Raw genomic sequence first — 27,848 nt, forward strand, 5'->3', positions numbered from 1 at the left:
ATACTTTGGTGTATGGTGTACGCCCCGGAAGAAGCCTTGCCGGCGAAACCCTGGGTCGGCCGGATAGAAAGCTAGCGTCCCCTTATGTGAATTTGTGATATGCGCATTTTTAATGGATTTTTGTGAGTATGATGAATTGGAATAAATTTTAACCTTATTGGAACGTACCACACCATGTGCCTGCATATTTTCTTCCAGTTACAATACAATTAAAAGAGGAGAATGAGAATGCGATGGTGCTAGTCTGAATGGTGACATACTTTCAGCAGGAGAAATTGAAGATTGGTGCTATTCATCGAAGTTTTAAGATAAAATAAGAGGGAGAAGAAGAATCCTTGGAGCTCCGGTCATAGTGAAAAATTTTTTTCTCTATTTTTTGCGGACTTTTTCAAAGACTGTGTGGACCGGTCTTATACTGTGAGTAGCTCCTTAAGGGGCAAACTGTGCATTACTAACAACTGTGTTTTTGTGCTTTGGTGTATGGAGCTGTGGGTGGTGCCTTTTTTTTGCGGATTATGATGACATTTACAATGTTATCATTTTTTGATAGATCGGGCATTTTCAGACGCGGCGATACCTAATGTGTTTATGATTTTTACTGTTTATTTATATTTATATCAGTTCTAGGGAAAGGGGGTTGATTTGAATTTTTAGGTTTATTTATTATAATTTAAAGCTTTTTTTTATTTATTTTTTTTTTACTATTTTTCAGACTCCCTAGGGTACTTTAACCCTAGGGTGTCTGTACAATCCTATCATATACTGCCATACTACAGTATGGCAGTATATGTGTATTTTACTACTCATACATTACAATGTGCCGATAAGGAATGGGTTAACCCGAAAGTAGCTTCGGGTCTTCGTGAGACCCGAAGCTACCATGGCGACGGATCGCCGCTCCCCGATGCCGCCATCTTTTTTAAACCGCCGGCAGTTTTGCTGGCAGCGATCAGCACGAAAACAATATGCAGCAAAGACTCACCAGCTATGGAGAGGGCTCGGCCCGCGAGAAAAACTGGAATAGCATTTAAATGGCACCATTCTACTAATAAGCAGGCTGACTCCCCGTGAATATGAGGTATGATAGACATGAAATTCGTGGCCCTATGAATTAAATGTACAGTATCCTTTGTAAGGTGCGTTTCCTGTAGTCCTATTACACCAATCATCTTATCTTTGACATAGTCCTATATCGCTTTCCTTTTAGATGCATCTCCTAAGCCTCGGATATTCCAAGACAGGCAATTAAGTATCTCCACCATATGAAATCACAGCTACTTACTCTCCCCCATTCATTCCAAGCAGGACCATCATACATACCCATTCCTTCTTATACTCTAGGGCAGACCACTTCCGTCCCCCCCAATCCAAAACGAACAGTAAACCTCCCCTCCTCAGAGCTATATTCCCAGCTACACACTCGCATAGAACAGCCTTTTTTACCATGGCTCTACATGCAATAGGGCCTTCCCTAAAACCAGAAGGAAACTATCAACTACGTGAAGTAGGGGATATCGCACCCTGTAAAGGAATCACAATTTTGCAACTCTCAATGTTATCACTAACTTCTCCTCCACCACCTGCCCTCCATTACTTCCATCATCTCAGTAGTTTCAAATTAACAGTTTCTCTCTCTCTCATCTCTATTCCCAACATTATTAACCAGAGACATTCTTAAAAGAAGTATTGTAAGAACAAATATAAAAATATGGACAAAAAAATAGTAGAAACTTGAGATAAAGATCAGCTCTCAATCTACATCTTACTGTCCATTCTGTTATACACACACTCTCTACTTCAATCCTCTTACGGAACTGGATCTGGCCAGCGCAATCTTGGCTTATTGGCATCCAGCCACTCTACAGCATCTCTCGGAATATCAAAGAATCTCTCAATGGTTCTCAATGGCAGACAAAAAAAATGCCATGGATGGAGATAGAGGAAAGCGTAGAATCCAAGAACCATATTTCCACGTTACTTGACTCCAGCATATGTGGACAGATAAAAGACAAATTTATGCTGCCACTACAGATATGGACACTGGTTCACACACGCAACCACATACAAGAGTTAAAAACCCCTGAAATCAAGTTAGATATCATAGCATTTCTCTCCAATAAGTTATTATTAAGGAAATTGGAATCAGTGGGTTTTAAGTCAGCGGGAAAGATAATGTCAGAAGCAGAGGTGCAGCCCTCTTTAATTACCTTCGGGTCAAACATTTCATAGAAACCCGAATTAAAAACCCACCCAAATATGACGACACGGAGCTCAAGAAAAGGATATATGCACCAATGAAGAAAACTTTATACAGACACATCACAGATTGTGTGCATTTTCATAAAACTATTCCCTACGCATGTGGGATAGGGACCTGGATAGAAATGTAACCCGATGCTCCTCCAAGCGTTCAGTAAACCAGATGTCCATCCGAGTGGCCAAAGAGATGAGACCAATCAGAGTAGACTGCAAGTCACTCAGTGCAGACAGTGCGTCTTTAATTTGTCTTGAAAGCCCCTTTGGCAGCGCCGACTTTGCCAGCAGCAGAGAAAAGGTTAACACTTGCGATCGGTGCAAGCACTGACCACGGGTGATAGCAACGGGTCTTTGCTGTAAAATGCAGAAAAGCCCATCTCTGTATGAAGAGGGCTCAGCCCATGAGCGTTCTTCATGCACCCTTCAGAGCTCGCGGATATATCCTCCGCAGAGTGTGAAGGGGTTAATGATCTGTGTGTGTGTTGTGCTTTTGTGCAACTAACAGGGACATTTTAGTTGGTGTGAAACACATTTTTCCTTTTATGGAAGACTAAATCTGGGGTGCGGCTTATAGTAAGAAGAACTTTATAATCCGAAAAATACAGTATCTAAATTGCAAAGGTCCTGCACTAAAACATTTTTTACCCGGTCTTGTGCTAACTTCTCCTAACATCTGCAGAGTTTAAAAATTTTATTTTGTTTTATTAATTGTAATTGTGATTTTACATTGTCCTGTATATGTATTGTTTATCAATGTGCAGTCATATTTGGATGTCAATAAATATAGTAATCATGCTTTATATCCAATTCCTGTTTGGTATACAACAAATTAACAAACTACTGAATATTCAAGTGGCTGCAAAAGATATAAGAAGATTACCCCAGTCAAGGTGCCTGAATCTATGACTAAGTTATCCATGCTTGATTTTAACCCCTTAACCTATGGAACTTAGCCTCTTTTGGACTTAAGGATGAGGCCCCATATTTCAAATCTGCCCTGTGTCACTACAAGTGGTTATAGCTTTGGAACGCTATGAGATATCCAGGGGATTTTGAGATTGTTTTCTCGTGATACATTGTACTTCAAATTAGTTTAAAAATTTGGATGAAATCTTTTGTGTTTAGTTATGAAAAAAAAACTAAATTTGGAAAAATTCTTTATTTTCAACGTTCTAAATTCTCTACTTTTGATGCAGATAGTCATAGCACCCAAATAAATTCATAACTTACATTTCCCAAATGTCTGCTTTATGTTTCCATGGTTTTTTAAGATTCCACAAATTTTACTAAAATGTTATGAGGCTCAGAATTTAGGTATAATTTTTTCACAATTTTTGTAAAATCACCAAAACCAGTATTTAGATGGACCTGCTCAACTTCTAATTGACACTGAGAGGCCTAAATAATAGCTAGACCCCATTATGGAAACTACACCACTCAACGTATTAAAAACCACTTTTAAGAAGTTGGAGGTGCAGAAAATGAAGGTGCAGTCTACAAATTGTAATATTTTTTCACAATACACTCATTTTGGGTGGAAAATTAAACATTTACAATGGATTAAATGAAAAAAGGCTCCACAAAGTTTGATACCCAATTCTTCCTGAGTACACCAATACCCTATATGTGGTGGTAACCTGCTGTATGGGCGCACGGCCGGGCATAGAAGGGAAGGAGGCGCCATCCAGAGCAGATTTGCTATGTCACATTGTACAGGATATATTTTTTTTCTTTTTTTAATGAGCATTTATAGGGGCTTATTTCTTTTGCCACATGAGATGCACTTTTCTGTTACGTAATTTTGTGAAATCTATAGCTAATTGGTGAGATTTTATTAACTCTTTGTTGGTGGAGGAAATGAAAATCATCAATTTTAGGAAAATTTTTATGTGTTTTTTTTTTATGGCCGTTAACCATACCATAAAAATAGTATATATTTACGAAAATACCTAATTTATATAGATAAGTAATTTGGAAAAAGTGTTGTTAATTTTAGCATCACTGTCTTTCATATGCATAACTTTTTTATTTTTAGCCTCTATTTGAGGGCTTATTTTTTGCGATAATGATGGCTCTTTTTAGTGGTCTTATTTTAAAGTGCATAACATTTTTTAAATCACTTTGTGTATTTTATTCAATTGTACTGAATAAAAACTAATTTGGAGAAAATCTTGTTCATTTTAGCATCAACATCTTTTCATATGCATAACTTTTTTATTTTTTGGCTGACAAATCTGGTTAGAGGATATTTTTTGCGAGAAGAGTTGATCTTTTTAGTGGGCTTATTTTAGAGTGCAGAACATTTTTTTATCACTTTTTAGAGCATTTTTAGAAGATATTAATTAAAAATGATCTTTTTCGGAAGGTTTTTTGCATTTTTTTCCTCCGGCGTTTCCCATGCGGGTCCAGTAATGATTTTGTTTTATTATACAGACGTGGCAATACCAAATATGTGGGGTTTTTTTGTGTTTTTTATACTTTATTAAGTGTTTATGGGAAAGTGACATTTTAAGGGCTTATATTTTTATGTATTTATTTTTTATTTATTATAATGTGTAGTGTTTTTACATGTTTTTACTTTTCCATACTTGAACTTTAACCAACGATGCTCTGATCGCTGGTTCAAGTTCAATACACTGCTCTACAATACTTTTTCATTGTAGACCAATGTAAACTGTCTGAGCATGCAGGCGCATGTTCAGACAGTTTACAGTCAGACCCGGAAGGGATCTGACTGCTCAGAAGATCGGGCAGCCCCGGAGCACTAGACAGACTTCGGGGCTGCCCAGAAGTGGAGCGGATCCCCCGGTAAGCAGCATAGGTCATGCTTGACCACGGCGTGTAAGGGGTTAACACCCGTGATCGGAGTCAGCTCCGATCGCGGGTGTTACAGAGCGGAGTCAGATGTGATAGACAGATGACAGCCACTGCTTCTGGTACCAGCTCTGTTCGTGAGCTGGTGCCAGAAGCAGGACGTTATAGTGTGTCCTGGTGCGCTAAGCATCTAGCCACCGGGACGTACTATAACGTCCTGGTGCGCCTTGGGGTTAAAGACGCAGCCATTTTGTAGCTTAAGGCTCAGCCCCATTTTTTGGATTCTGACTTGCATCTGTTTATATGGTTAACACTGTTACTTATCAAAGCAATTCTGAGATAGTTTTTTCCCCCACATGTTGTGCTTCATTTTAGTGGTAAATGTTGCATGATAAGTTTTGTGTTTAGTTTAGTTTTTGTGTTTTGTTTTTTTTGCGGGAGATGTTCTTTGCACCAGTATCATTCGGGAGTACATATGTTTTTTGATCACTTTTTATTGCATTTTTTGTAAGATTGAATAGGTAAATAGGAAAATTATAATTTTTGGAGGGTTTTTAACAGTTTTTTTTTTTTAACGGCGTTCATCGTACGGGTTCAATAATGATTTACTTTTAGGCTGGTGCCACACATAACACTTTGTCTGTGATTCAGGCACTGTCGGCAGAGGTTAACTCAAAACCAAATTTTCACCACTGTAAGTGTGCGTTCAAACGTTCACCTTTTCAGAATGTCCAATGGAATAGAGTGAAAAAAAAAAGAGGAGTAGCACCTGTATGTTCTCACCCATTATGATCCATGCCAGCTTTTGGCTTTGAGGGTGCGTTCACACGGTGCAGTTAAAACTGCATCACAATCAGCTTTGAGGTGGCATTAGGTGCAGTTTTGTCAATTGAACAGGTGAAAGACATGAACTGAATGGGTGAATTTGATTTTGAAGGGGAAACCTGCTCCACAAATGTCATTCACTCATTCAGTTCATGTCTTTCACCTGTTCAATTGACAAAACTGCACCTAATGCCACCTCAAAGCTGATTGCGATGCAGTTTTAACTGCAACGTGTGAACGCACCCTCATCTGAAAAACTGAACGTGTGAATGCAACCTAAATTCGACTAGTGGCGAAGTGGCACTGCATTTCAGTGTTTTTCATTTGTCAGGAAAAGCTGTGAGCCAACTCACTAGGGATTATCTATTGCCACCTAGCTTTCTTATAATGTGTTAGCCCATCAACACAGAACATATTTCTGTGTTTTAAAGTATTTAATAATTATCTTATCTTACAGACCCAACTTCTCTTCTTTGAAAAGGATTCATGTTCAGCCCAACCAGTACAGAAGATGAAGGAGAACAATGAACCAATTTCATGGATGAGTAGAAATCAGATTTAGTCCGCAATATTCACTTACCTATCTGCTGTACCTAGAAATTTGCCTTAGAATAATTATTGGCACTGTACCAAAATTCCAAGGCAATTTAATACATTCTTCAGTAATACGCAAAATATACATTTTTGTGAGATTCTAGATGACACACATTGAAGAGAACTTGCAGGCAAAATAACCCCCTAAACTAAATATATTTTCATAAACTGCCATTAGAATACATTGCTGTAACATCCGTGCCTAAACCTCGCACTATCCGCAGTTGGCGGAATAGATGGCGTTTATTTGTGTGTGAACTGTAGCTTACTGCTTGTGTTTGGATTAACTCAGCCACACCCTACTCCTTGCATTTTAGTACTGCCCAGCAAGGGTTACTACCCTGAAGGACAGTTTCCCCAGTGTGGAGCTGGAGACGTGTCCGGGAACGGCCTTATATACCTGCCTATTCCCATCATACCTGGCTGGTTATTTTAAGTCTTACCTGTGTATATACCCACTTGTTTTTGACCTGTCTCTGTACCTGACCTGCATATGACCCGTTTGATCTTGACCTGACCTGTGTATATCCCGCCTGTACCTGAATCTGGATCTGAACGGTGTATAACCTGCCTTTAGACCTGTATATATCTGTTGTTTGTCTCTGTCTCAGTCCTGTGTTAGTATTCTGTGCACCAGTGTGAACACTGGTCTATTTCTGTATTCCGGATACCTACCCACTTCCACCGTCCAGCAGCTGGCAGGCGAAGTAAGTCTTTCCTGTCATCTTGTAGGGTCACTCAGGGACCGTTAGTTAGGTTCCTGATAGCGGGTTCGCCCTTGTCAGGGTGGTTTCTCTGCTTTAGGCAGGGCCTTAGCCCGCAGGGACGTCGCAGGGTGAGTTCGCCACCAATTACTTAGTCTGACAGCTAGCGCCAAGTCTGGTTGTGGTTGCTCGGTTTGCTGGACAGGTGCTGACAATTGCCTCTATCCCTTCATTGTCCCTCTACATGCCTGTAACCTTAAGCAATGAGGTCCTAAAGCTGCATGCAAATGACTTGTGAGATGTCCAATGAGTCATTAGCATATTCAAGCAGTTTCATGAGTGGGAGGCACAGCCACACCCCCAGTGCTTGACTGACAGCCTGTATAATGGTGTAATGGCTCCTCCATGTGCTTCCTGGTGCTGGCGCGCTCGCCCCCTGCAGCCTGTGTGTGTATAGGAGAGATACAACAGCTCCAGGGAGCCATCTTATAGCAGAACATGTCAGGTACTTGTGTGTCTCTCACATGTGTATGCTTTACTATTCATTACACAGACATGAGCAGGGGGAGGAGAGGGGAGGGGGAACAGGGTGTGACATCACTGCCTCTGACCAAGTGACCAGCCTCATTTACATAATAAAGATGATTTTATACTGATTAATGTATGAATTGACTAGGTGACATAATTTTAAAAAACTATATAAAAAATATATTGCAAAGTAACTGTACTGCTAGTCTATATATAGCCAACCATACAGTTTTTTCAATGGAAATGACTATATAAATAGACAGCCGAACTGGACTGTCACATAATACAAACATTCAAGCCTCCCAGGTGCATTCTACTGCCTTCACAGACAAAGCAATTGTATAATGTCCTTACAGCTATGAAGACTTACATACAATTTGAGAATATTTGGGTTGAATTTATGCCTGCAGAACAAGATTGGGGTTCCAGACTGTCATGAGGTCAACTTTACTTAATAAATCTATTGTTACATTGGCCATACTTCTGCTAAGATAATGCTTAAAGAGGACCTGTCACCCCATTTATCGGCACTAGGAGCTGCTTACTAAAGTAAGCAGCTCCTAGTGCTTGATCAAACGCCGAAGTGTTAGAGTGATAGCGTGTTAGAGTGATAGCGCTGTCCGATGTAATCATCGGACAGCTTGCAAAGCTGTCCGATGTATTCATGAGGGGGCGGTCCGAGGCGCTGCCTCTACCCCGGACCGCCCCGCTCGCTCCATAGGCCGGCATTGACTGCCGTGCGCTAGGTGGCAGTCACCACCCCTAGTCACGCCCCAACCCCGCCCCCTCATGAATACGCTGGACAGCCGACAATTACACTATACCCTGCCGCAGTGTTAGATAGCGTTACCGGAAACCTCCGTAAGGCTATCACTCGAACACTGCGGCGTTTGTTCAAGCACTAGGAGCTGCTTACTTTAGTAAGCAGCTCCTAGTGCCGATAAATGGGGTGACAGGTCCTCTTTAAAAGGAAATTTTTATTCACTTATGTAGTCTTGAATTGTGCATTCTACTAATTTACTACTATATATACTATTAAATATATCTATACTAATATATTAATGTTATTTTGCTTCTTTACTAAAGTACTACAGTCTGATCTTAACACTAAACAATAGACTTTCCAATAGTACTCAGTGGGTTGGTACAGCAGGCAAGGATTATCGTATAGCAGCATGAAAAGACAGTCAGATTATGCTTGACTAGTATAGTTATAATGTCATAACGAAACATGTACCACATGCATAGTGCGAAGAAATAGAATTGCATAGACTGGTATGTGTTATGTGCTTATATCGCGCTACTCACATCTAATATGACAGAGATGCCTCTCCTGGTGCCTGGGTCGGGCATGACCTGCACCCGTGTGACTGCCTCCTCTCCCCGCAGCTCTCTCTCACTCTTGTCGCCCATCGTGGTAGCGACCCAACGAAGCAAACCGTCCAGACCCCGGATTTGTAACGTCTGCTGCGAGAGCTTGTGGATGCTGGTCCTGCAGTACCGAGCTGCCCGCTCACACATGTCTGAGACCGGGAGGGGTAGAGCAACCCGCCCCCTATTTCGAGACACGCCCCACCAGCTGCTAGCCACGCCTTAGACACGCGAGCTATAGTAATCAAAACCTATCTGTGTTTAGCAGGGATAAGAAGCGGCATAGTAGAAGCCCCGCCCAGGTGCCTGGCCGCGCATCTGCTTATGTAAACCCAGACCATGCAGGTCCCCGCTATTGGCCCCTGAGTGTGACCTGATAATGAAATCACCAGAGGATTTCTGAATAAAAGGAGCCATAGTTATAAACTATAATCTGTAGGGCAGCAGTCGCCAAGGGTTAAGTTCATCTGTAATGCCAACACATTGAACTGGCATTGCTCATTGTATCATCCCCAAACATAGTATAATATTGACCTCTTGGCCGTATCTACCATTTTGCAGATTGATAACCCTTTTAGAGGCGGCATTTTGCCGCCAGTAGTACAGGCTCGCCAATGGCAGGCAAGTCCTTACTACCTGAAAAAATCAATTACATCGGCGCCATCACCAACACTAGTTTTCAGCTTTATTTTTCGAATCTGACATGATTCTAACCACGATAATTGGTTAGAACTTCGGAATGTTTTAACATATCCAGGTGAATTTGAGAATGTTTTCTCATGACACATTCTAGGAGATTTATCATAAGTGTCTTAGTGCAGAACTGTTCTAGTTGCCCATGGAAACCAATCAGAGCTCAGCTTTGATTTTAGAAACCGCTGTGGGAAGATGGTTGCCATGGGAAACTAGAACAGTTCCGCTGTAAGAGACTTATGATAAATCTCCCCCAATTGTACTTCATGTTAGTTGTAAAATTTAAGTGATAAGTTTTGCGTTTCGTTCTGAAAAAAAGTAAAAATTTGGCAAAAGTGAGTAAAATTTCTTCATTTTCAAAGTTTAAAATGTTGTGCTTTCTAGACAGGAAGTAAAAATTCCCAAAAAGCTTGATAATTAACATTTACGGAATATCTGCTTTATGTTGAGATGATATTTTATGCGTCCTCTCCTTTTTCTAGGATGTTATGAGGTGCAGAACTTTAAGTGCCATTTTCTCATTTTCATGAAAATCGCCAAAACTCAGATTTTGAGGGACAACTCAGCTTCCAAGTGACTTTGAAAGACCTAAATAATAGTAATACCCCATAAATTACCCCACTATAGAAACTTCACCCCTCAATGTATGTAAAACCACTTCTATTAAGTCTATTAACCCTTTAAAGGGCACCTTTAAACGACAGGATCGTCGGACAAGGGCGCGCAGCTACAAGCAGCTGCGCGCCGAAGATGGTGAGTAGGAGGGGTAAAGTGGCTACCGGGGCGTGGAGTAGCCGCCTCGTGTAACCTCAGATGCGGCTACTCCACGCCCCAGTAGCCGAATAACAAAATTTACATATTAGGGTAATAAAAGTTTCCAAAAAAGTGCAGGGACGCGAGGATTAGCCCTTAAAAGGGCTATCCTCACGTCCCATTGATTCACCTACCACCCGATCTACCTTTATAGGTAGATTTGTGGTGGTAGGTTTCCTTTAAGTTTTTCACATGGGTTAAAACAAAATGGAACTGCGATTTAGAAACTTTTGACTTTTTTTTGGAAAATACATTAATAAATAATAATAATAATAATTCTTTATTTATATAGCGCACACAGATTACGCAGCGCTGCACAAGCATATTAAATTGGTCCCTGTCCCCATGGGGCTCACAATCTAAACAACCTAACAGTATGTACATTCATTTAGGCCAAAAATGACACTTTCATAATGACTAAAATGATGAAACGCTCTGCAACAATGACATTGACAATACATTCATTTTGGGTGGAAAATTAAACATTGGTAATGGATTAAATGAAAAAATTAACCCCTACGGGACGCAGCCTTTTTTGGCTTTTAGGACGCGGTCCAATTTTTCAGATTTGCCCTATGGTAAGTGGTTATAGCTTCGGAACGCCATGAGATATCCAGGGGATTTTGAGATTGTTTTCTCGTGATACATTGTACTTCAAATTAGTTTAAAAATTTGGATGATATCTTTTGTGTTTAGTTATGAAAAAAATGAAATTTGGCCAAAATTTTGTAAAATTCTTTATTTTCAAAGTTCTAAATTCTCTACTTTTGAAGCAGATAGTCATGGCACCCAAATTAATTCATAACTGACATTTCCTAAATGTCTGCTTTAGGTTGGCATGGTTTTTTAAGATTCCACATATTTTACTAGAATGTTATGACGCTCAGAATTTGGGTGGCATTTTTCAATTTTTGGGGAAAATCAGCCAAACCCGTATTTAGATGGACCTGCTGAACTTTTAATTGACTGTGAGAGGCCTAAATAATAGCTAGTCTTGTGAATTACCCCATTATGGAAACTACACCCATCAACGTACGAAAAATCACTTTTAAGGAGTTTGTTAACTCTTTGGGTGTTTTATAGGGGTCAAAACAAAATGGAAATGTGGTCTACAAATTTTTTGACAATACATTCATTTTGGGTGGAAAATTAAACATTGGTAATGGATTAAATGAAATAAAAAGGGTCCACAAAGTTTGATACCCAATTTCTCCTGAGTACACTGATATACCATATGTGATAGTAAACTGCTGTATGGGCGCACGGCCGGGCATAGAATGGAAGGAGGCGCCATCCAGATTAAATTTGCAGTGTCAAATTGTACAGGCTATAATTTTTTTCGTTTTTTTAATTTTTTTAATGTGGGCCTATAGGGGCTTTTTTTTTTTACAACTTGAGCTGCCCTTTTTTGGTACGTAATTTTGGGGCATCTACAGCTTATTGGTAAGATTTTTTTAACTCTTTGTTGGTGGCGGAAATGAAAATCATAAATTTTTAGGAAGATTTTTTTTTGGCTGTTTACCATACCATAAAAATAGTATATTATTTTCATTTTATGGGTCGCCATGATTATGAAAATACCTCATTTATATAGAATTTTTTATTTTTTTCCCATTTTAACTGAATAAAAATTAATTTGGCGAAAATGTTGTTAATTTTAGCATCACTGTCTTTCATATGCATAACTTTTTTTATTTCTCACCACACAAATCTGGTTAATTTTAATTTTTTGCGAGAAGGATTGTTCTTTTTATTGTTTTTATTTCAAAGTGCATAACGTTTTAATAATCACTTTTTAGAGCATTTTTTATAGGGTATTAAAAATGATCTTTTTTGGAGCATTTTTTTTACGGGGTTCACTTTGCGGATCTAATAACAATTCTGTTTTATTATGCAGATTGTTACGGACGCAGCGATACCAAATATGTGGTGGGTTTGTGTATTTTATTCAATTATACTGAATAAAAACTAATTTGGAGAAAATCTTGTTCATTTTAGCATCACCATCTTTTCATATGCATAACTTTTTTAATTTTCGGCTAACAAATCTGGTTAGGGGCTTCTTTTTTGCGAGAAGAGTTGTTATTTTTAGTGGGCTTATTTTAGAGTGTGGAACTTTTTTTTATCATTTTTTAAAGCATTTTTTTAAAGGTATTAATTAAAAATGATCTTTTTCCGGAACATTTTTTGCAGGGTTTTTTACGGAGTTTACCGTGCCGGTCCAGTAACAATTCTGTATTTTTATGTATTTATTTTTTATTTATTCTAATGTGTAAACTTTAGTGTTTTTACCTTATTTTACTTTTCCGCTTGTTTTCCTTAAAGAGGAAAGAGGACCAATTTATCGGCACTAGGAGCTGCTTATTAAAGAGCAAACACCCCAGTGTTAGAGTGATAGGGTTACCGGAAACCTTCCGGTAACGCTATCAAACACTGCGGCGGGGTAGGATGTAGTTGTTGGACAGCTCGCAAAGCTGTCCTACATATTCATGAGGGGGCGGGGTTGGGGCGTGGCTAGGGGCGGTGACTGCCGCCTAGCGCGTGGCAGTCACTGCCGGCCTATGGAGCTAGCGGGGCGGACCGGGGAAGAGGCAGCGCCTTGGACCGCCCCCTCATGAATACATCGGACAGCTTTGCAAGCTGTCCGATGATTACACTGTACCCCGCCGCAGTGTTTGATAGCGTTACCGGAGGTTTCCAGTAACGTTATCACTCTAACACTGCGGGTTTGATCAAGAACTAGGAGCTGCTTACTTTAGTAAGCAGCTCCTAGTTCCGAAAATTTAGGTGACAAGTCCTCTTTAAGTGATATATGTGGTATCATAGCAACACAGTGACGCTAGCTTGTTAACTCCATGAATACCACAAAAGGGTCCCCATGGGTGATTGTGGATCAGTCCATTATTTATATTTATTTTTAATGTTCGTGTTTACACTTTGTCACACACACCGCATATTCATGCCTCACATGCCTATATTTTTTGCATACTTCTATCTCAAGATGTATTGAATGTACACTTGTTGGCTATTTCACTTCCTGGGAGTGTATATACACAGGCAGTACAAGATAGGTTCTGGAGGTTTGTTCTTAAGTTGAGTTTGTATGTAAGTCGGAACTGTATATTTTATAATTGTAACCCCAGAGAAAATTTTTTTGGACTCCATGACAATTGGATTTTAAAAATGTTGGATTGTGATAAGAACCAGGATTATTAATAAAGCTTAATTGCAGACGCCTCTGATAACTGTTATAGCTGTTAATTGTAACCTGAGGCTAAAGTACAGTAAATTACCAACATCCAGAGGTCTGTTTGTAACTAGTGGTCGTCTGTAAGTCGGGTGTTCTTAAGTAGGGGACCGCCTGTACTCCATTTGTAACCTTCATCTGTTTGCTTGAAAATAGCTCCATAGAGGGGCTGAAATAAAAACACTCTTAATACTGCAGGAGTGCTGCTTCGCCTTCTATTTTATATGGGAGGCTGTGTATACAGGAGGGCTGTTTATGCAGGGGAAGGCTAATATATTGTGGGTGCTATATATATTATAATTTTTTCAAGTGACTAAATAAAGGATGTTTTATGTGGGTAACAGTGTGTTATGTCATGTTGTCAGGATAATATATATATTGGGAACATGCTCCATTATACTAAAAGCAACTTTGGTATTTTTAGGGGCTCAGTGTGGAGTTGTGCTGCATAGAGCTGAAGACGTTTGACTATGAATTCAGCAGAGAAAAACCATGGCTGGGAGAAATCGTAAAGAAGTCCTCTTCCTAATGGAGCAGATCACCTGTAATATACTAGATACTAGATGTGACTAATGTCTGTTTCACTGAATGACTACTAATGTGTAAGGTAGCATAAGCGGGCACTGGAGTGTGGCAGCATTTTCAAGTTTCAGGCAGAAAAAGTGATAGAATTGGCCATGATTGACCTATATAATACCCTCCTATGCAACTCAAGAACATATAATACCCTCTCTTTATCCTCCCTTAACATTTGTTCCCCCACTTTAATTTATCTCCCTTTCACTTATTTATATATAATACTTTCTGTACTCCTACCCCTCTCCACTCCTCATACTGTGGCCCCTCTTATTCCCCTCCATTCCTTTTATATTGCGGCCTCCTTTCTTCCATCCTACTTCATACTGTGGCCTACCTGCTCACTTATATTGTGGCCTCCTGTCCTCCTCAATCCTCCCTCATACTGTGGCCTCTCTCCTCCATCCTCTTTATATTTTGGCCTCCCTACTCCTTCATATAATGGCCTCCCTCCTGAACCCCCCCCCCCCCATATTGTGGACCGCCTCTGAATTTAGTGGACCCATTGTGTTCTCCTGTCTTCCTCCATTTTCTAAATATTGTGGCCCAGTCCTGATTATTAAACAAATAAAAGACATACCTTACCTTTCCATAGTTTCCCTTCCCGGGAATCAGAGACGCCAAGGAGGGGGCAGGGCTAACTGGTGGTAACTCTTGCACCCTGCTTACTCCTCCTCTTCATCATCTCTGAGCCCCAGGGAGAGGAGGAAGCAGGACTGCAGGGAAATTATGGTAAGGAAAGTAAAGTTTTTTTTCTTCAAACATAGAGGAGGTAGCAGAAACTGGGACATTCTCCCTACTGCACAGTTCCCAAAAACTGTGTCTGTCCCAATGAATCGTGGATTCTACCTCCTCTCTTCTCCTCATATTGTGGCCTGCTGCCCTCCTTTCCCTTCATAATGTGGCCTCTTGTCCTCTATCCTCCTCATTGTGTTCTACTGTGCTCCATCCTCCTCATATTGTGCCCCCCCCCGCTCCATCCTGTCTCAAATTGTGGCCTTTGTCCTCCATCCCTTCTCATATTTGGCCCCCTGTCCTCCTTCCCTTATATTGTGGGCTACTGTCCTTCCAGGTGCAGGTGCGAGTCTTATTTGACTCATCGGACTCCCATCTAGGTAAGTATAAATGTTTTTTTTTCTCCATGTAGAGACCTGATACAGACTGGTTTGGGACCCTAATTCACAGGTCCATATGGACCTCTAGTTGGTTTTGGCATCCTAAATTGGTGTGACAGGTTCTCTTTAAGTTAATGTTAGGGAAAGAGCAGAGGTGGCCATTGTGGAGCCACAATGATGTCTGGTGCCCCATGCAGCTGTTTATGTTTTGCACTAAAAACAATAGAATTCGCTGCCCATAATAATAAATGGCAACAGAACTGGGACAGAACTACTAAAGCATGTGCATCATGAACACAGTGGTGCACATTTACTTACCTGTCTGAGTTGCAATCCCTGAGGTGCATTTCCCCGACGATGATGCACTGTGCCGCAATCCACGTAGATCCTGCGCCCGATATCCTGCATCCCCTGAGCGATCCCTTAGTAAATAAGCCCACATTAGTTGCATTTTGTGATATCTGCACAGGCTTGCTTTCACTAGAAGGCATGTTCAATAGTACTTGTGCAACATCCCCCACCGGGGCCTAGCCTTTTCTCGGGGCCTGGAGTCAGCCGGGGCCCGCAGTACCTGAGTGGCTGGCGGTTGCGGCCTAGGCACGCTAGTGTCACGGTGCTTGGTATGGGGAACCGGAGGGCTGTCCTACAGCCTGGGAGGTCTCCAGCAGGGTGGTGTTGGCAAGAAAATGATGAGGGAGAGTCTGCTATAGCGGATCTTCCTGGGGCAACCCTTTGGTGTCTAGAGTATGAGTCTCTGTGTGGTGGACAGGGTGCCTGTGATGATGGCAGCCGTAGTAGCAGGGACCAGACGGAGGCAGAGGTTAAACAAAAACAACTTACAGCTCTTTATTGGAACTGACAGGAACTTCAGCAACGTGCCTTTAACAGAGTGGTGGAGTACTGAGATGCAGCTGGAGGAAGCCACAGGAGGTAGATCACCAGCCTGGATGCAGAGGGCAGGCTGGGAGGTAGCTGTGTCCTAATAGGAAGCTTCAGCTTGTCCTGGAGTGCTTCAGGTATCACCCTTAAAGGTAGGATGACACCTCTTTCCTCACTAACTCTTATCTATTAGCTCCACTCTTCAGAGGCAGGGGCTAGGCCCTTCCTGCTCTGGTATGGTATGCTGGCTGAATAGAGTCTGGACTGGGGTAACCCAGTCTGCTTCTTCTCATCTGAGCTAGGCTAAACTAAACTCTTCTGGTGTCCTGCAGACCCTCAGGTCTGACCAGGACTGGTCTCTTCTCCCTCCTGGGAGAGACTGCTCTCTAGAACATTCTTGGCCAGGGGTTTTGTAACTCCCCTGGTCAGGTGGTGGCTGCTCCTCCAATTACATCTCAGCTTATATTGGATAGAATGCAATACAAGTGATTGGACGACAGATCTTGCATCATACAAAACACTTAACTCCTGCCCTGCCAGGAAGGAAATACCACTGCAATGTCCCCTGTGTGATGTAGTGCCATGCTGTGGGACGTATTCGCAAGCACTCCTTCGCCATTGCATCGGCGAGGGTGTTGCACTTGCATGTTTAATATGTAGGTACTAGTGTGTAAGTGTGTATCAGAGTGCTGTGCAGGACTACTCTTATCAAACTCTGTTTGACATGGGTAGCACCATGTAATCCCACTGACAGAATCCATTTTGTCTATGTGTTCTCCATTTTGTCTTTACACTGCCTATGTTGTCAGCAAACTATATCTGTGTGTAAAACCTTCACCCACGCACATAGTGCCTCAGAGGTTTATAAAAAAAAGTATAAATCCTGTCCAACGGAAAGGAATGTGACGCATGCCCAGTAAAGTTTCTTTGCTCCCAAAAACCTATAAGATCTCTATGTTATGTAAATAAAAGTGGAATTATCTTACCAGACATGTGGGTGTGACTGATTCTCCGAGCAGCTGGTACTATACAACAATTTGGACCCACATCACATTGGAGATAGAGACATTTCTCTAACAACTGCATCCACAGCAGGTATGAGTCTGCAGCTGTAGGTGACTGTACGTATGCAAATTCATTATAGGTATTATGGAGTTGTTTCTGTGTATTTGTAAATTCATAAAAGGGGACACACTACGGCACATTTACTTACAGTGCTGCTGGTGTTCACCGAAAAGTGCATTCACTAAGATTGTGTGCGCAATATCATGCATGTGTTGCTTCATGTTACCTTAGGACCCAGATGTGACCCAGGTTAATAAGGAGTGAGAGTCCCTGAAAGTCAACCAGTTGGACCATGTTTTGTAGAACTGTGTGATTCTGCCATCATCAATGGCCCTCAGTTCCTCCAAGGTTCAGGGCAGCAACCCAATCAGCTCTGGAGGGAGGAACCAGGATCTTCAGCAACGGGGGATAATCTGACTAGTGGCTACAAGAAAATGTCTCAATAGGTCCTTTTTTATTTTAGAGATGGGTCCTGGGAAAGCAGAGAGTAGGACCTGTTCCGCCATAAAATTGACATGAGACGTGGTCAAAGCATTTTTTAACTGGTTAATGTTCTGCCACAGGGGGGCAATGAGAGTGCAACTACACCAGATATGTAACATTGTACCTGTCTTGCTCTTGCATCGCCAGCACTGATCCTGAATCTGGGAGTCAATTTGTCTCAGCTTGACCGGGGTGGAGTACCAATGTGAGATAATCTTAAAGTTAAGTTCCTTAATTCTGCAGGACGGTGAGGGAATTTGAGTCAAGGTAAATACAGTAGACCATTGCTCTGTTGTAAGTTCTTTAGCCAGAGCTGTCTCCCAGGTCCTGGCATAGTATGGTTTTGAGTCCCCTGCTTCCCTTGCCAAAAACAATTCATACACTAGTGAAATGGTATGGGTAAGCTGAGTGTTAGTGAGGCATAGTTCCTCAAATTTAGTGAGAGTAGATGTAAGAGTTGATACGGGTGCCAGAGAGGAGTGCTGCAGTTGTAGATAGTTGAGCCAGGAACATTTCCCGGGCCTATGTCCACTAGAGGGAGAATTCCACCTTCATCTACCACATCACTAATTCTAGGAGGCACGTTATCTTTCCCTAGGAGAGAGCAGGCTTGGGTCCCTGGAGGAAATTGTGGGTTACAGTGGAGGTAAGGGGGCCGGAACAGAGACTATTTGTAATTTAAATGCAAATTTTCTCCAAGCCTGTAAAATCCCCCACAAGGCAGATGATGTCTGGAGAGATTGTAGTGCAATCTGTGGTAACCACAGATTGTGGTAACCAGAAAAAAAAAAACACAGGTGGGAATGATCATTCCAGTTCCGACCGTACCCAAAGTTTTTTTGTATTGTGGTGAAAAAAATCCAACACACAGGAGCCTATGGCCACTCTATGGTAGGATATAAAGTCCAGCATCCCCACTCCCTGCTATCTTGGGTTGCATAAGGAGACTTCTTCTTATACAAGGGAGGGAACCTCGCCATACAAAATGCCAAGCCAATTGTTGGAGGAACAGAAAGAAGGTTCATGGGTACAGTCTGGAATAGATATAGGAGTCAAGGTAATATCCATTCTTAGTACATTAATTCTCCCAAACCAAGATAGGACCAACGATTGCCACTTAGTCAAATTGACAGCTATGGCTTTCAATAACAGTTCATGACTGAGAGAGTATAGACGGGAGAGATCCGAGGGAATGTGGACACTTAAATATATGATCGATGTGTCTGCCCAGTGGAAAGGGAAGACTGAGGCTAAGTGGTATATTTCTGCAGGAGGAAGTGACATGTTTAGCATTTCCAACTTCTGTAATTTAACTTTGAAGTTACTAAGTTTTCCAACGGTATCAAACTCCTTGTCATGATTCTGCTGTTTTTACATTCTGTCTCCATCTGGTCAAGTATGCACATTGCTTGCTGTCATGATTCTGCATTCTGACTCCCTCTGGTGGCGAATATGCAGATTGTTCACTGAACTCCGTCTGGTCGCTGGTGCACTGCACTGCAGCCCTATCTTGCCACTTCCTCCTGAAGGCACATGATCTACTCTGTGGGATGTGCAAGTTGTCAGTGCTCGAGTATAAGGTCTCTACCCAGTGCTCTAGCCCTCTGCCTGCTCAGTTCCATAGTGTCTCCCAGAACCAGTGTTTGTGCTCATTACCTGCAATCTGTTCCTGGCTCTGACTCTGGACTCAGCCACTACCTGTTGAGCTATTGCCACTTCCCTACTTGTTAAGCGTCCTGCAGGCCCCTGGAAGCAAAATCCATCCCGTTCGAGGTGGGTTCTCGTGAAGACCGGGGGCTTGTAAGTTCCACATGCTGGCACTTATAAGTGCTTAGGGAAGCTGGCGAAGCGGCATTACATTCAACCTGCAAGGTTAGTGCAACATCCCCCACTGGGGCGTAGCCTTTTCTTGGGGCCTAGAGTATCCTGCTGCCCAGGATACCGAATTGGCTGGCGGTTGCGGCCTAGGCACGCTAGTGTCACGGTGCTTGGTATGGGGACCGGAGGGCTGTCCCACAGCCTGGCAGGTCTCCAGCAGGTGGTGTGTGCAAAAAGATGAGGGAGAGGCTATTGTACTGGTTCTCCCTGGGGCAACCCTTAGAGTCTGTAATATGTGTCCCTGGATAGTGGATGAGGGAGCCCTTGATGGTGATACAGCTGTAGCAGGGACCAGACGGCAGGATACCACCAGGTCGTTCCACAGGTGCGACTAGCCCGCGGTGGCAGCCAAGGTCGAGGTACCTTAGCGGAAGACAGTCTCGTGGTCAGGTCCAAGCAGAAGGTCAGGGCAGGCAGCAGAGATGCAAGGTAAAGTCCAAATTCAGGGTCAGCAAGGGAGGTCCAGGCAGATGAGAACGGGAGGACATGCACACAGGACACAGGAACACAGCAACACGGAGGGACTTAGGTAACACGGCAACACGGAGGGACTCTGGTAACGCAGGAAACACAGGAACAGACAGGAACACTGGAATATCGCAGGGGAGCTTTCACCATGAAGTACACAGAAAGATCCAGCAAGGAATGATGGAAGCCATTGGGTTAAATATAGAACAGGAAGTAGCCAGGGCCAATCACCTGTGCGCTGGCCCTTTAAATCTGGAGACACTGCCGCGTGCGCGCCCTAGGGAGCGGGACCTAGTCCGGACGGGAGTGGGAGCCAGGAGAGGTGAGTTCACGGGAGCGGGACCGGGGCAGCGGAAAGGGGCACGGGTGCACCCGCGATCCATACCACGGATCGCGGGTGCACCCGTGCCCCTTTCCGCTGCCCCGGGAGTGCCCGTGACAGTACCCCCCCCCTTTGGCCTCCCCCTCTTCTTCTTGGTCCCAAAAAAACTCTGGAGGAGAGTCCGATCATAAATATTTTCTTCAGGCTCCTAGCATCTCTCCTCAGGCCCGAACCCCTTCCAGTCTACAAAGAAGAACCACTTACCCCTCACGAACTTCATGTCCAGAACCTCCTTGACTTCATATACATCCAGAGAATCCACCTCAGGGGCCGGAGGAAGGGATTGCTGGGTGAAGCGGTTCAAGACGACTGGCTTCAGGAGGGACACATGGAAGGAGTTTGGGATGCGTATTGATGGAGGAAGGCGGAGCTTGCAGGCCACTTGATTCATGCGCTTGATTGCCTCAAAGGGACCAAGGAACCGGGGCCCAAGTTTGTAGCTGGGTATCTTAAGCCGGACGTATCTGAAGGATAGCCATACTTTGTCAGCAGGAGAGAAGACAGGGGGAGCTCGACGTTTCTTACCAGCCTGGGTCTTGGTACGGACTGTAGCTCGTAGAAGGGACAGGCGGGTCTGGCCCCAAATAGCCTTGAGATCCTGCACCAGATCCTCCACCGCAGGGACAACAGAGGGAGTAGGCAGCGGGAGAGGAGGGCTAGGAATGCGTCCATGGACCACAAAGAATGGAGCAGAACCACTAGATCCCAAGTCCAGGGAATTGTAAGAGAACTCATCCCAAGGTAGAAGGTCAGCCCAGTTGTCGTGACGGCTGGGACGAAGTGGCGCAGATAGCAGCCCAAAGTCCGGTTAACCCTCTCGACTGAGGGTGGTAACCATAAGAAAAGTCAAGGATGACCTGCAGCCGGTTATATAAAGAACGCCAGAACTTTGACACAAACTGGACTCCTCGATCGGACACAATGTGTAAAGGAAGAACATGCAGCCGGAAGATATGTTTGAAGAACAAACTGGCAAGCTGTGGTGAAGACAGAAGACCTGGAAGGGGAACAAAATAGGACATTTTGGAAAACCGGTCCGTCACCACCCAGATGACAGTATTGCCGGAGGAGACAGGCAGATTGGTGACAAAGTCCACGGACCACGGGCGACTGGGTATCGGCAACAGCCCAGCCAGTTTGAGATGAGAGGCTTTATTACAGGCACAGGAGGAGCAGGATCCCACAAACTCCCGAACATCTTTGACCAGGTCTGGCTGTAATAACGGGATATGAGGGCCACGGAGCGTTGCACCCCAGGATGCCCAGCCAGACGAGAAGAATGTCCCCAAGACAGAATCCTCTTCCGGAGAGAAGGTCTAACATACGTCTTGTCAGGAGGTAGCTGCCGAAGGTCCACCGGAGCTGCAACAACAAGCTAGTCAGGAGAATTTATGTGCCGAGGAGCTGGTTCATCTCCAACAACATCCAAAGAACAGGACAGAACATCAGCCTTGACATTCTTGTCTGCCGGATGAAAATGATTCATCAGGTCAAAGCGGGAGAAGAACAATGACCACCGGGCATGCCTGGGATTCAGGCGCTGGGCTGTTTGGAGGTACAGTAAATTCTTGTGGTCAGTGTACACACAAACGGAACGGAGAGCTCCCTCCACAAGATACCGCCATTCTTCTAGAGCAAGTTTGATGGCCAACAGTTTTTACTCTCCAATAGAGTAATTTCTCTCAGCTGAAAAAGTCTTGGAAAAGAAGCCGCATGTCAAAGTTCAGCCCCTGGGCCGTTTCTGGGTGAGCACCGCTCCAGCTCCTACGGAGGACGCATCCACCTCCAGAAGAAAGGGTTTGTTTGTATCTAGCCTAGTGAGCACGGGAGCCATGGCAAAAGCGGACTTCAACTTGGAGAAGGCCATTTCAGCAGCCAGAAACCATGCACATGGATTGGCACCCCTCTTGGTGAGCGCCACGATGGGAGACAACAGAGGGGAGAAATGGGGAATAAACTGCCGGTAATAGTTTGCAAACCCCAGGAATCTCTGTATGGCTCGGAGGCCATCTGGACGTGGCCAATTAAGAACTGCAGACAGTTTCGCAGGGTCCATCTGGAGGCCTCTGTCGGAAATTATGTAACCGAGGAATGGAAGGCAGTGCTGGTGAAACTGGCATTTTTCTAACTTGGCGTAGAGGTGATTGACACGAAGTCGACCAAGAACTTGTCGTACGTGTGCCTGGTGGGACTCAAGGTCTGGAGAGTACACTAAGATGTCATCATATAAAGAAGGTCCAAAAAAATGTCGTTCACAAACTCCTGAAATACAGCAGGGGCATTACACAGTCCAAAGGGCATTACTAAATACTCAACGTGCCCATCACAGGTGTTAAACGCCTTCTTCCACTCGTTACCTTTGCGGATCCGGATGAGATTGTAGGCACCTCGGACAGGGCCGATTCTAGCATATTTGCTGCCTGAGGCGAATATTAAAATGCTGCCCCCCCCCCGCTCCCTGTTAAGTAAATGCTGAAAACTTTACTAACAATTAACAACCTTACAGACAGCTCCCTGACACCGTGTGACTGACTACAGGATCTGAGAGTCATTAGTGGCATCTAGTACCTTATAGATGACAATCTCTTCCATCAGGAGGACTTTATTCCGGGTTCTTCAATCCATGACGTATCACTGCTGAATTCACGGGCAGATGTCTTCAGCTCTGTGCAGCATCTCCACCCGGCGTCCCTAAAAATACCACAGTCACTTACAGTATAAAGTATATACCCCTCACAACACAACTGACCGCACTCTCCACACATATAAAACATCCCTTCATTATATATATTCTACTGGAATTATAGCATACACACCACCAATCAATATACAACACCCCAATTTATTAATACAGACCCCTAACATTTAGTTTAAATTATGCAAAGTAATCTATTGTATCCTATAACTAATATATCCCACCCTGTTATTATGTTACATGATTTTACATACAGTGCAACCCTGACCAATGTGAATATATAGCACCCCCTAATATACAGCCCCCCAGCTTATTTATATACTGTATCCTATACAGCCCCCTCCCAGCTTAGTAATATACTGTATCCCATATACAGCCCCCCAGCTTAGTAATATACTGTATCCCATATACAGCCCTCCAGCTTAGTAATATACTGTATCCCATATACGGCCCCCCAGCTTAGTAATATACTAATATACTGTATCCTATACAGCCCCCCAGCTTAGTAATATACTGTATCCCATATACAGCCCTCCAGCTTAGTAATATACTGTACCCCATATACATCCCCCCAGCTTAGTAATATACTGTATCCCATATACAGCCCCCAACTTAGTAATATACTGCATCCCATATACAGCCGCCCAGCTTAGTAATATTCTGTATCCCATATACATCCTCCCAGCTTAGTAATATACTGTACCCCATATACATCCCCCCAGCTTAGTAATATACTGTTTCCCATATACATCCCCCCAGCTTAGTAATATACTGTATCCCATATACAGCCCCCCAGCTTAGTAATATACTGTATCCCATATACAGCCCCCAGCTTAGTAATATACTGTATCCCATATACAGCCCTCCAGCCTAGTAATATACTGTATCCCATATACAGCCCCCCAGCTTAGTAATATACTGTATCCCATATACAGCCCCCCCAGCTTAGTAATATACTGTATCCCATATACAGCCCCCCAGCTTAGTAATATACTGTATCCCATATACATCCCCCAGCTTAGTAATATACTGTATCCCATATACAGCCCCCAACTTAGTAATATACTGTATCCCATATACAGCCCCCCCAGCCTAGTAATATACTGTATCCCATATACAGCCCCCAGCTTAGTAATATACTGTATCCCATATACAGCCCCCCCAGCTTAGTAATATACTGTATCCCATATACAGCCCCCCAGCTTAGTAGTATACTGTATCCCATATACATCCCCCAGCTTAGTAATATACTGTATCCCATATACATTCCCCCAGCTTAGTAATATACTGTATCCCATATACAGCCCCCCCAGCCTAGTAATATACTGTACCCCATATACAGCCCCCCAGCTTAGTAATATACTGTATCCTATACAGCCCCCTCCCAGCTTAGTAATATACTGTATCTCATATACAGTCCCCCAGCTTAGTAATATACTGTACCCCATATACATCCCCCCAGCTTAGTAATATACTGTATCCCATATACATCCCCCCAGCTTAGTAATATACTGTACCCCATATACATCCCCCCATCTTAGTAATATACTGTATCCCATATACATCCCCCAGCTTAGTAATATACTGTATCTCATATACAGCCCTCTCCCAGCTTAGTAATATACTGTACCCCATATACAGCCCCCCAGCTTAGTAATATACTGTATCCTATACAGCCCCCCCCCAGCCTAGTAATATACTGTACCCCATATACAGCCCCCCAGCTTAGTAATATACTGTATCCTATACAGCCTCCTCCCAGCTTAGTAATATACTGTATCTCATATACAGTCCCCCAGCTTAGTAATATACTGTATCCCATATACAGCCTCCTAGCTTAGTAATATACTGTACCCCATATACAGCCCCCAGCTTAGTAATATACTGTATCCCATATACAGACCCCCAGCCTAGTAATATACTGTACCCCATATACAGCCCCCCAGCTTAGTAATATATTGTATCCCATATACAGCCCCCCAGCTTAGTAATATACTGTATCCCATATACAGCCTCCCAGCTTAGTAATATACTGTATCCCATATACAGCCCCCCAGCTTAGTAATATACTGTATCCCATATACAGCCCCCCAGCTTAGTAATATACTGTACCCCATATACATCCCCCCAGCTTAGTAATATACTGTATCCCATATACATCCCCCCAGCTTAGTAATATACTGTACCCCATATACATCCCCCATCTTAGTAATATACTGTATCCCATATACATCCCCCAGCTTAGTAATATACTGTATCCCATATACAGCCCTCTCCCAGCTTAGTAATATACTGTACCCCATATACATCCCCCCAGCTTAGTAATATACTGTATCCCATATACATCCCTCCAGCTTAGTAATATATGTATCCCATATACATCCCCCCAGCTTAGTAATATACTGTATCCCATATACAGCCCTCCCAGCTTAATAATATACTGTGTCCCATATACAGCCCCCCCCAGCTTAGTAATATACTGTATCCCATATACAGCCCCCCAGCTTAGTAATATACTGTATCCCATATACATCCCCCCCAGCTTAGTAATATACTGTATCCCATATACATCCCCCCAGCTTAGTAATATACTGTATCCCATATACATCCCCCCAGCTTAGTAATATACTGTATCCCATATAGAGCCCCCCAGCTTAGTAATATACTGTATCCCATATACAGCCCCCCCAGCTTAGTAATATACTGTATCCCATATACAGCCCCCCCAGCTTAGTAATATACTGTATCCCATATACATCCCCCAGCTTAGTAATATACTGTATCCCATATACAGCCCCCCAGCTTAGTAATATACTGTACCCCATATACAGCCCCCCCAGCTTAGTAATATTCTGTATCCCATATACAGCCCCCCCAGCTTAGTAATATACTATATCCCATATACAGCCCTCCCAGCTTAGTATTATACTGTACCCTATATACAGCCCCCCCAGCTTAGTAATATACTGTACCCCATATACAGCCCCCCAGCTTAGTAATATACTGTACCCCATATACAGCCCCCCCAGCTTAGTAATATACTGTACCCCATATACAGCCCCCCCAGCTTAGTAATATACTGTATCCCATATACATCCCCCCAGCTTAGTAATATACTGTATCCCATATACAGCCCCCCAGCTTAGTAATATACTGTATCCCATATACAGCCCCCCAGCCTAATAATATACTGTATCCCATATACAGCCCCCCCAGCTTAGTAATATACTGTATCCCATATACATCCCCCCAGCTTAGTAATATACTGTATCCCATATACAGCCCCCCAGCTTAGTAATATACTGTATCCCATATACAGCCCCCCAGCTTAGTAATATACTGTATCCCATATACAGCCCCCAGCCTAGTAATATACTGTATCCCATATACAGCCCCCAGCCTAGTAATATACTGTATCCCATATACAGCCCCCCCAGCTTAGTAATATACTGTATCCCATATACATCCCCCCAGCTTAGTAATATACTGTATCCCATATACATCCCCCTGCTTAGTAATATACTGTATCCCATATAGAGCCCCCCAGCTTAGTAATATACTGTATCCCATATACAGCCCCCCCAGCTTAGTAATATACTGTATCCCATATACATCCCCCCAGCTTAGTAATATACTGTATCCCATATACAGCCCCCCAGCATAGTAATATACTGTATCCCATATACAGCCCCCCAGCCTAGTAATATACTGTACCCCATATACAGCTCCCCAGCTTAGTAATATACTGTACCCCATATACAGCCCTCCCAGCTGAAATCTGGACCCATATAAATATATAACCCCCCCAGGAAAAGAATAATCTGGCCTCATACAATATATACAGCCCGCCAGTATAAAATTAATCTGGCCCCATATAATATATAGAGCACCCCCCACCCCAGTTTAAATGTATCTGGCCCCATAAAATATATACAGTACCCCCCTCCCCCAGTATAAAACAATTCTGGCCCCATAATAAAATATATACAGTACCCCCCCCCCCCCCAGTATAAAACAATTCTGGCCCCATAAAATATATACAGTACCCCCTCCCCCCCAGTATAAAACAATTCTGGCCCCATAATACAATATATACAGTAAACAACCCCCCCCCCCCCGCCCAGTATAAAACAATTCTGGCCCCATGTAATGTATTACCCCCCCCCCCCTTCCCCAGTATACATCAATTATGGCCACATTTAACTCCCCCACATAAAATAAATGACAGTACATGAAAAATAATAAAATAATACTCACCTGCAGGCGGCTGCTCCCTCGGCGCGCGGGTCCCGTCCTGACGCGGCTCTTCTGGCAGCTGCGGCTCCACACAGTGACACAGGCGCGTGACGTCATGACGCCTGTGTCACTGCTTAGAACGGAGCAACGCAGCTGCCGGAAAGGCGCTGCGTCGCTCCGCATATAAATCGCGCCTGTGTCTTATTTATTCGGGCGTTAATGGACG

The 27,848-nt window shown here is 43.3% G+C and overlaps 1 protein-coding gene across 2 annotated transcripts in view; it reads right to left on the bottom strand.

Annotated features, from left to right (window-relative positions):
• Nucleotides 1-9,277, bottom strand: part of NECAB2 (N-terminal EF-hand calcium binding protein 2) — a 535,939-nt gene extending 526,662 nt beyond the window's left edge. The window contains exon 1 of one of the 2 annotated variants that reach the window (XM_072117736.1): nt 9,030-9,277. In XM_072117736.1, the coding sequence (XP_071973837.1) occupies nt 9,030-9,242 (213 nt within the window). In that variant the 5' untranslated portion in view covers nt 9,243-9,277. The remainder of the gene's footprint in view (nt 1-9,029) is intronic. The other variant, XM_072117738.1, reaches the window with a different exon arrangement.
• Nucleotides 9,278-27,848: the final 18,571 nt, after the last annotated feature.

This window comes from Engystomops pustulosus, chromosome 7 (genome assembly GCF_040894005.1).
Source record: "Engystomops pustulosus chromosome 7, aEngPut4.maternal, whole genome shotgun sequence".
NCBI classification, from domain to species: Eukaryota; Metazoa; Chordata; class Amphibia; order Anura; family Leptodactylidae; genus Engystomops; species Engystomops pustulosus.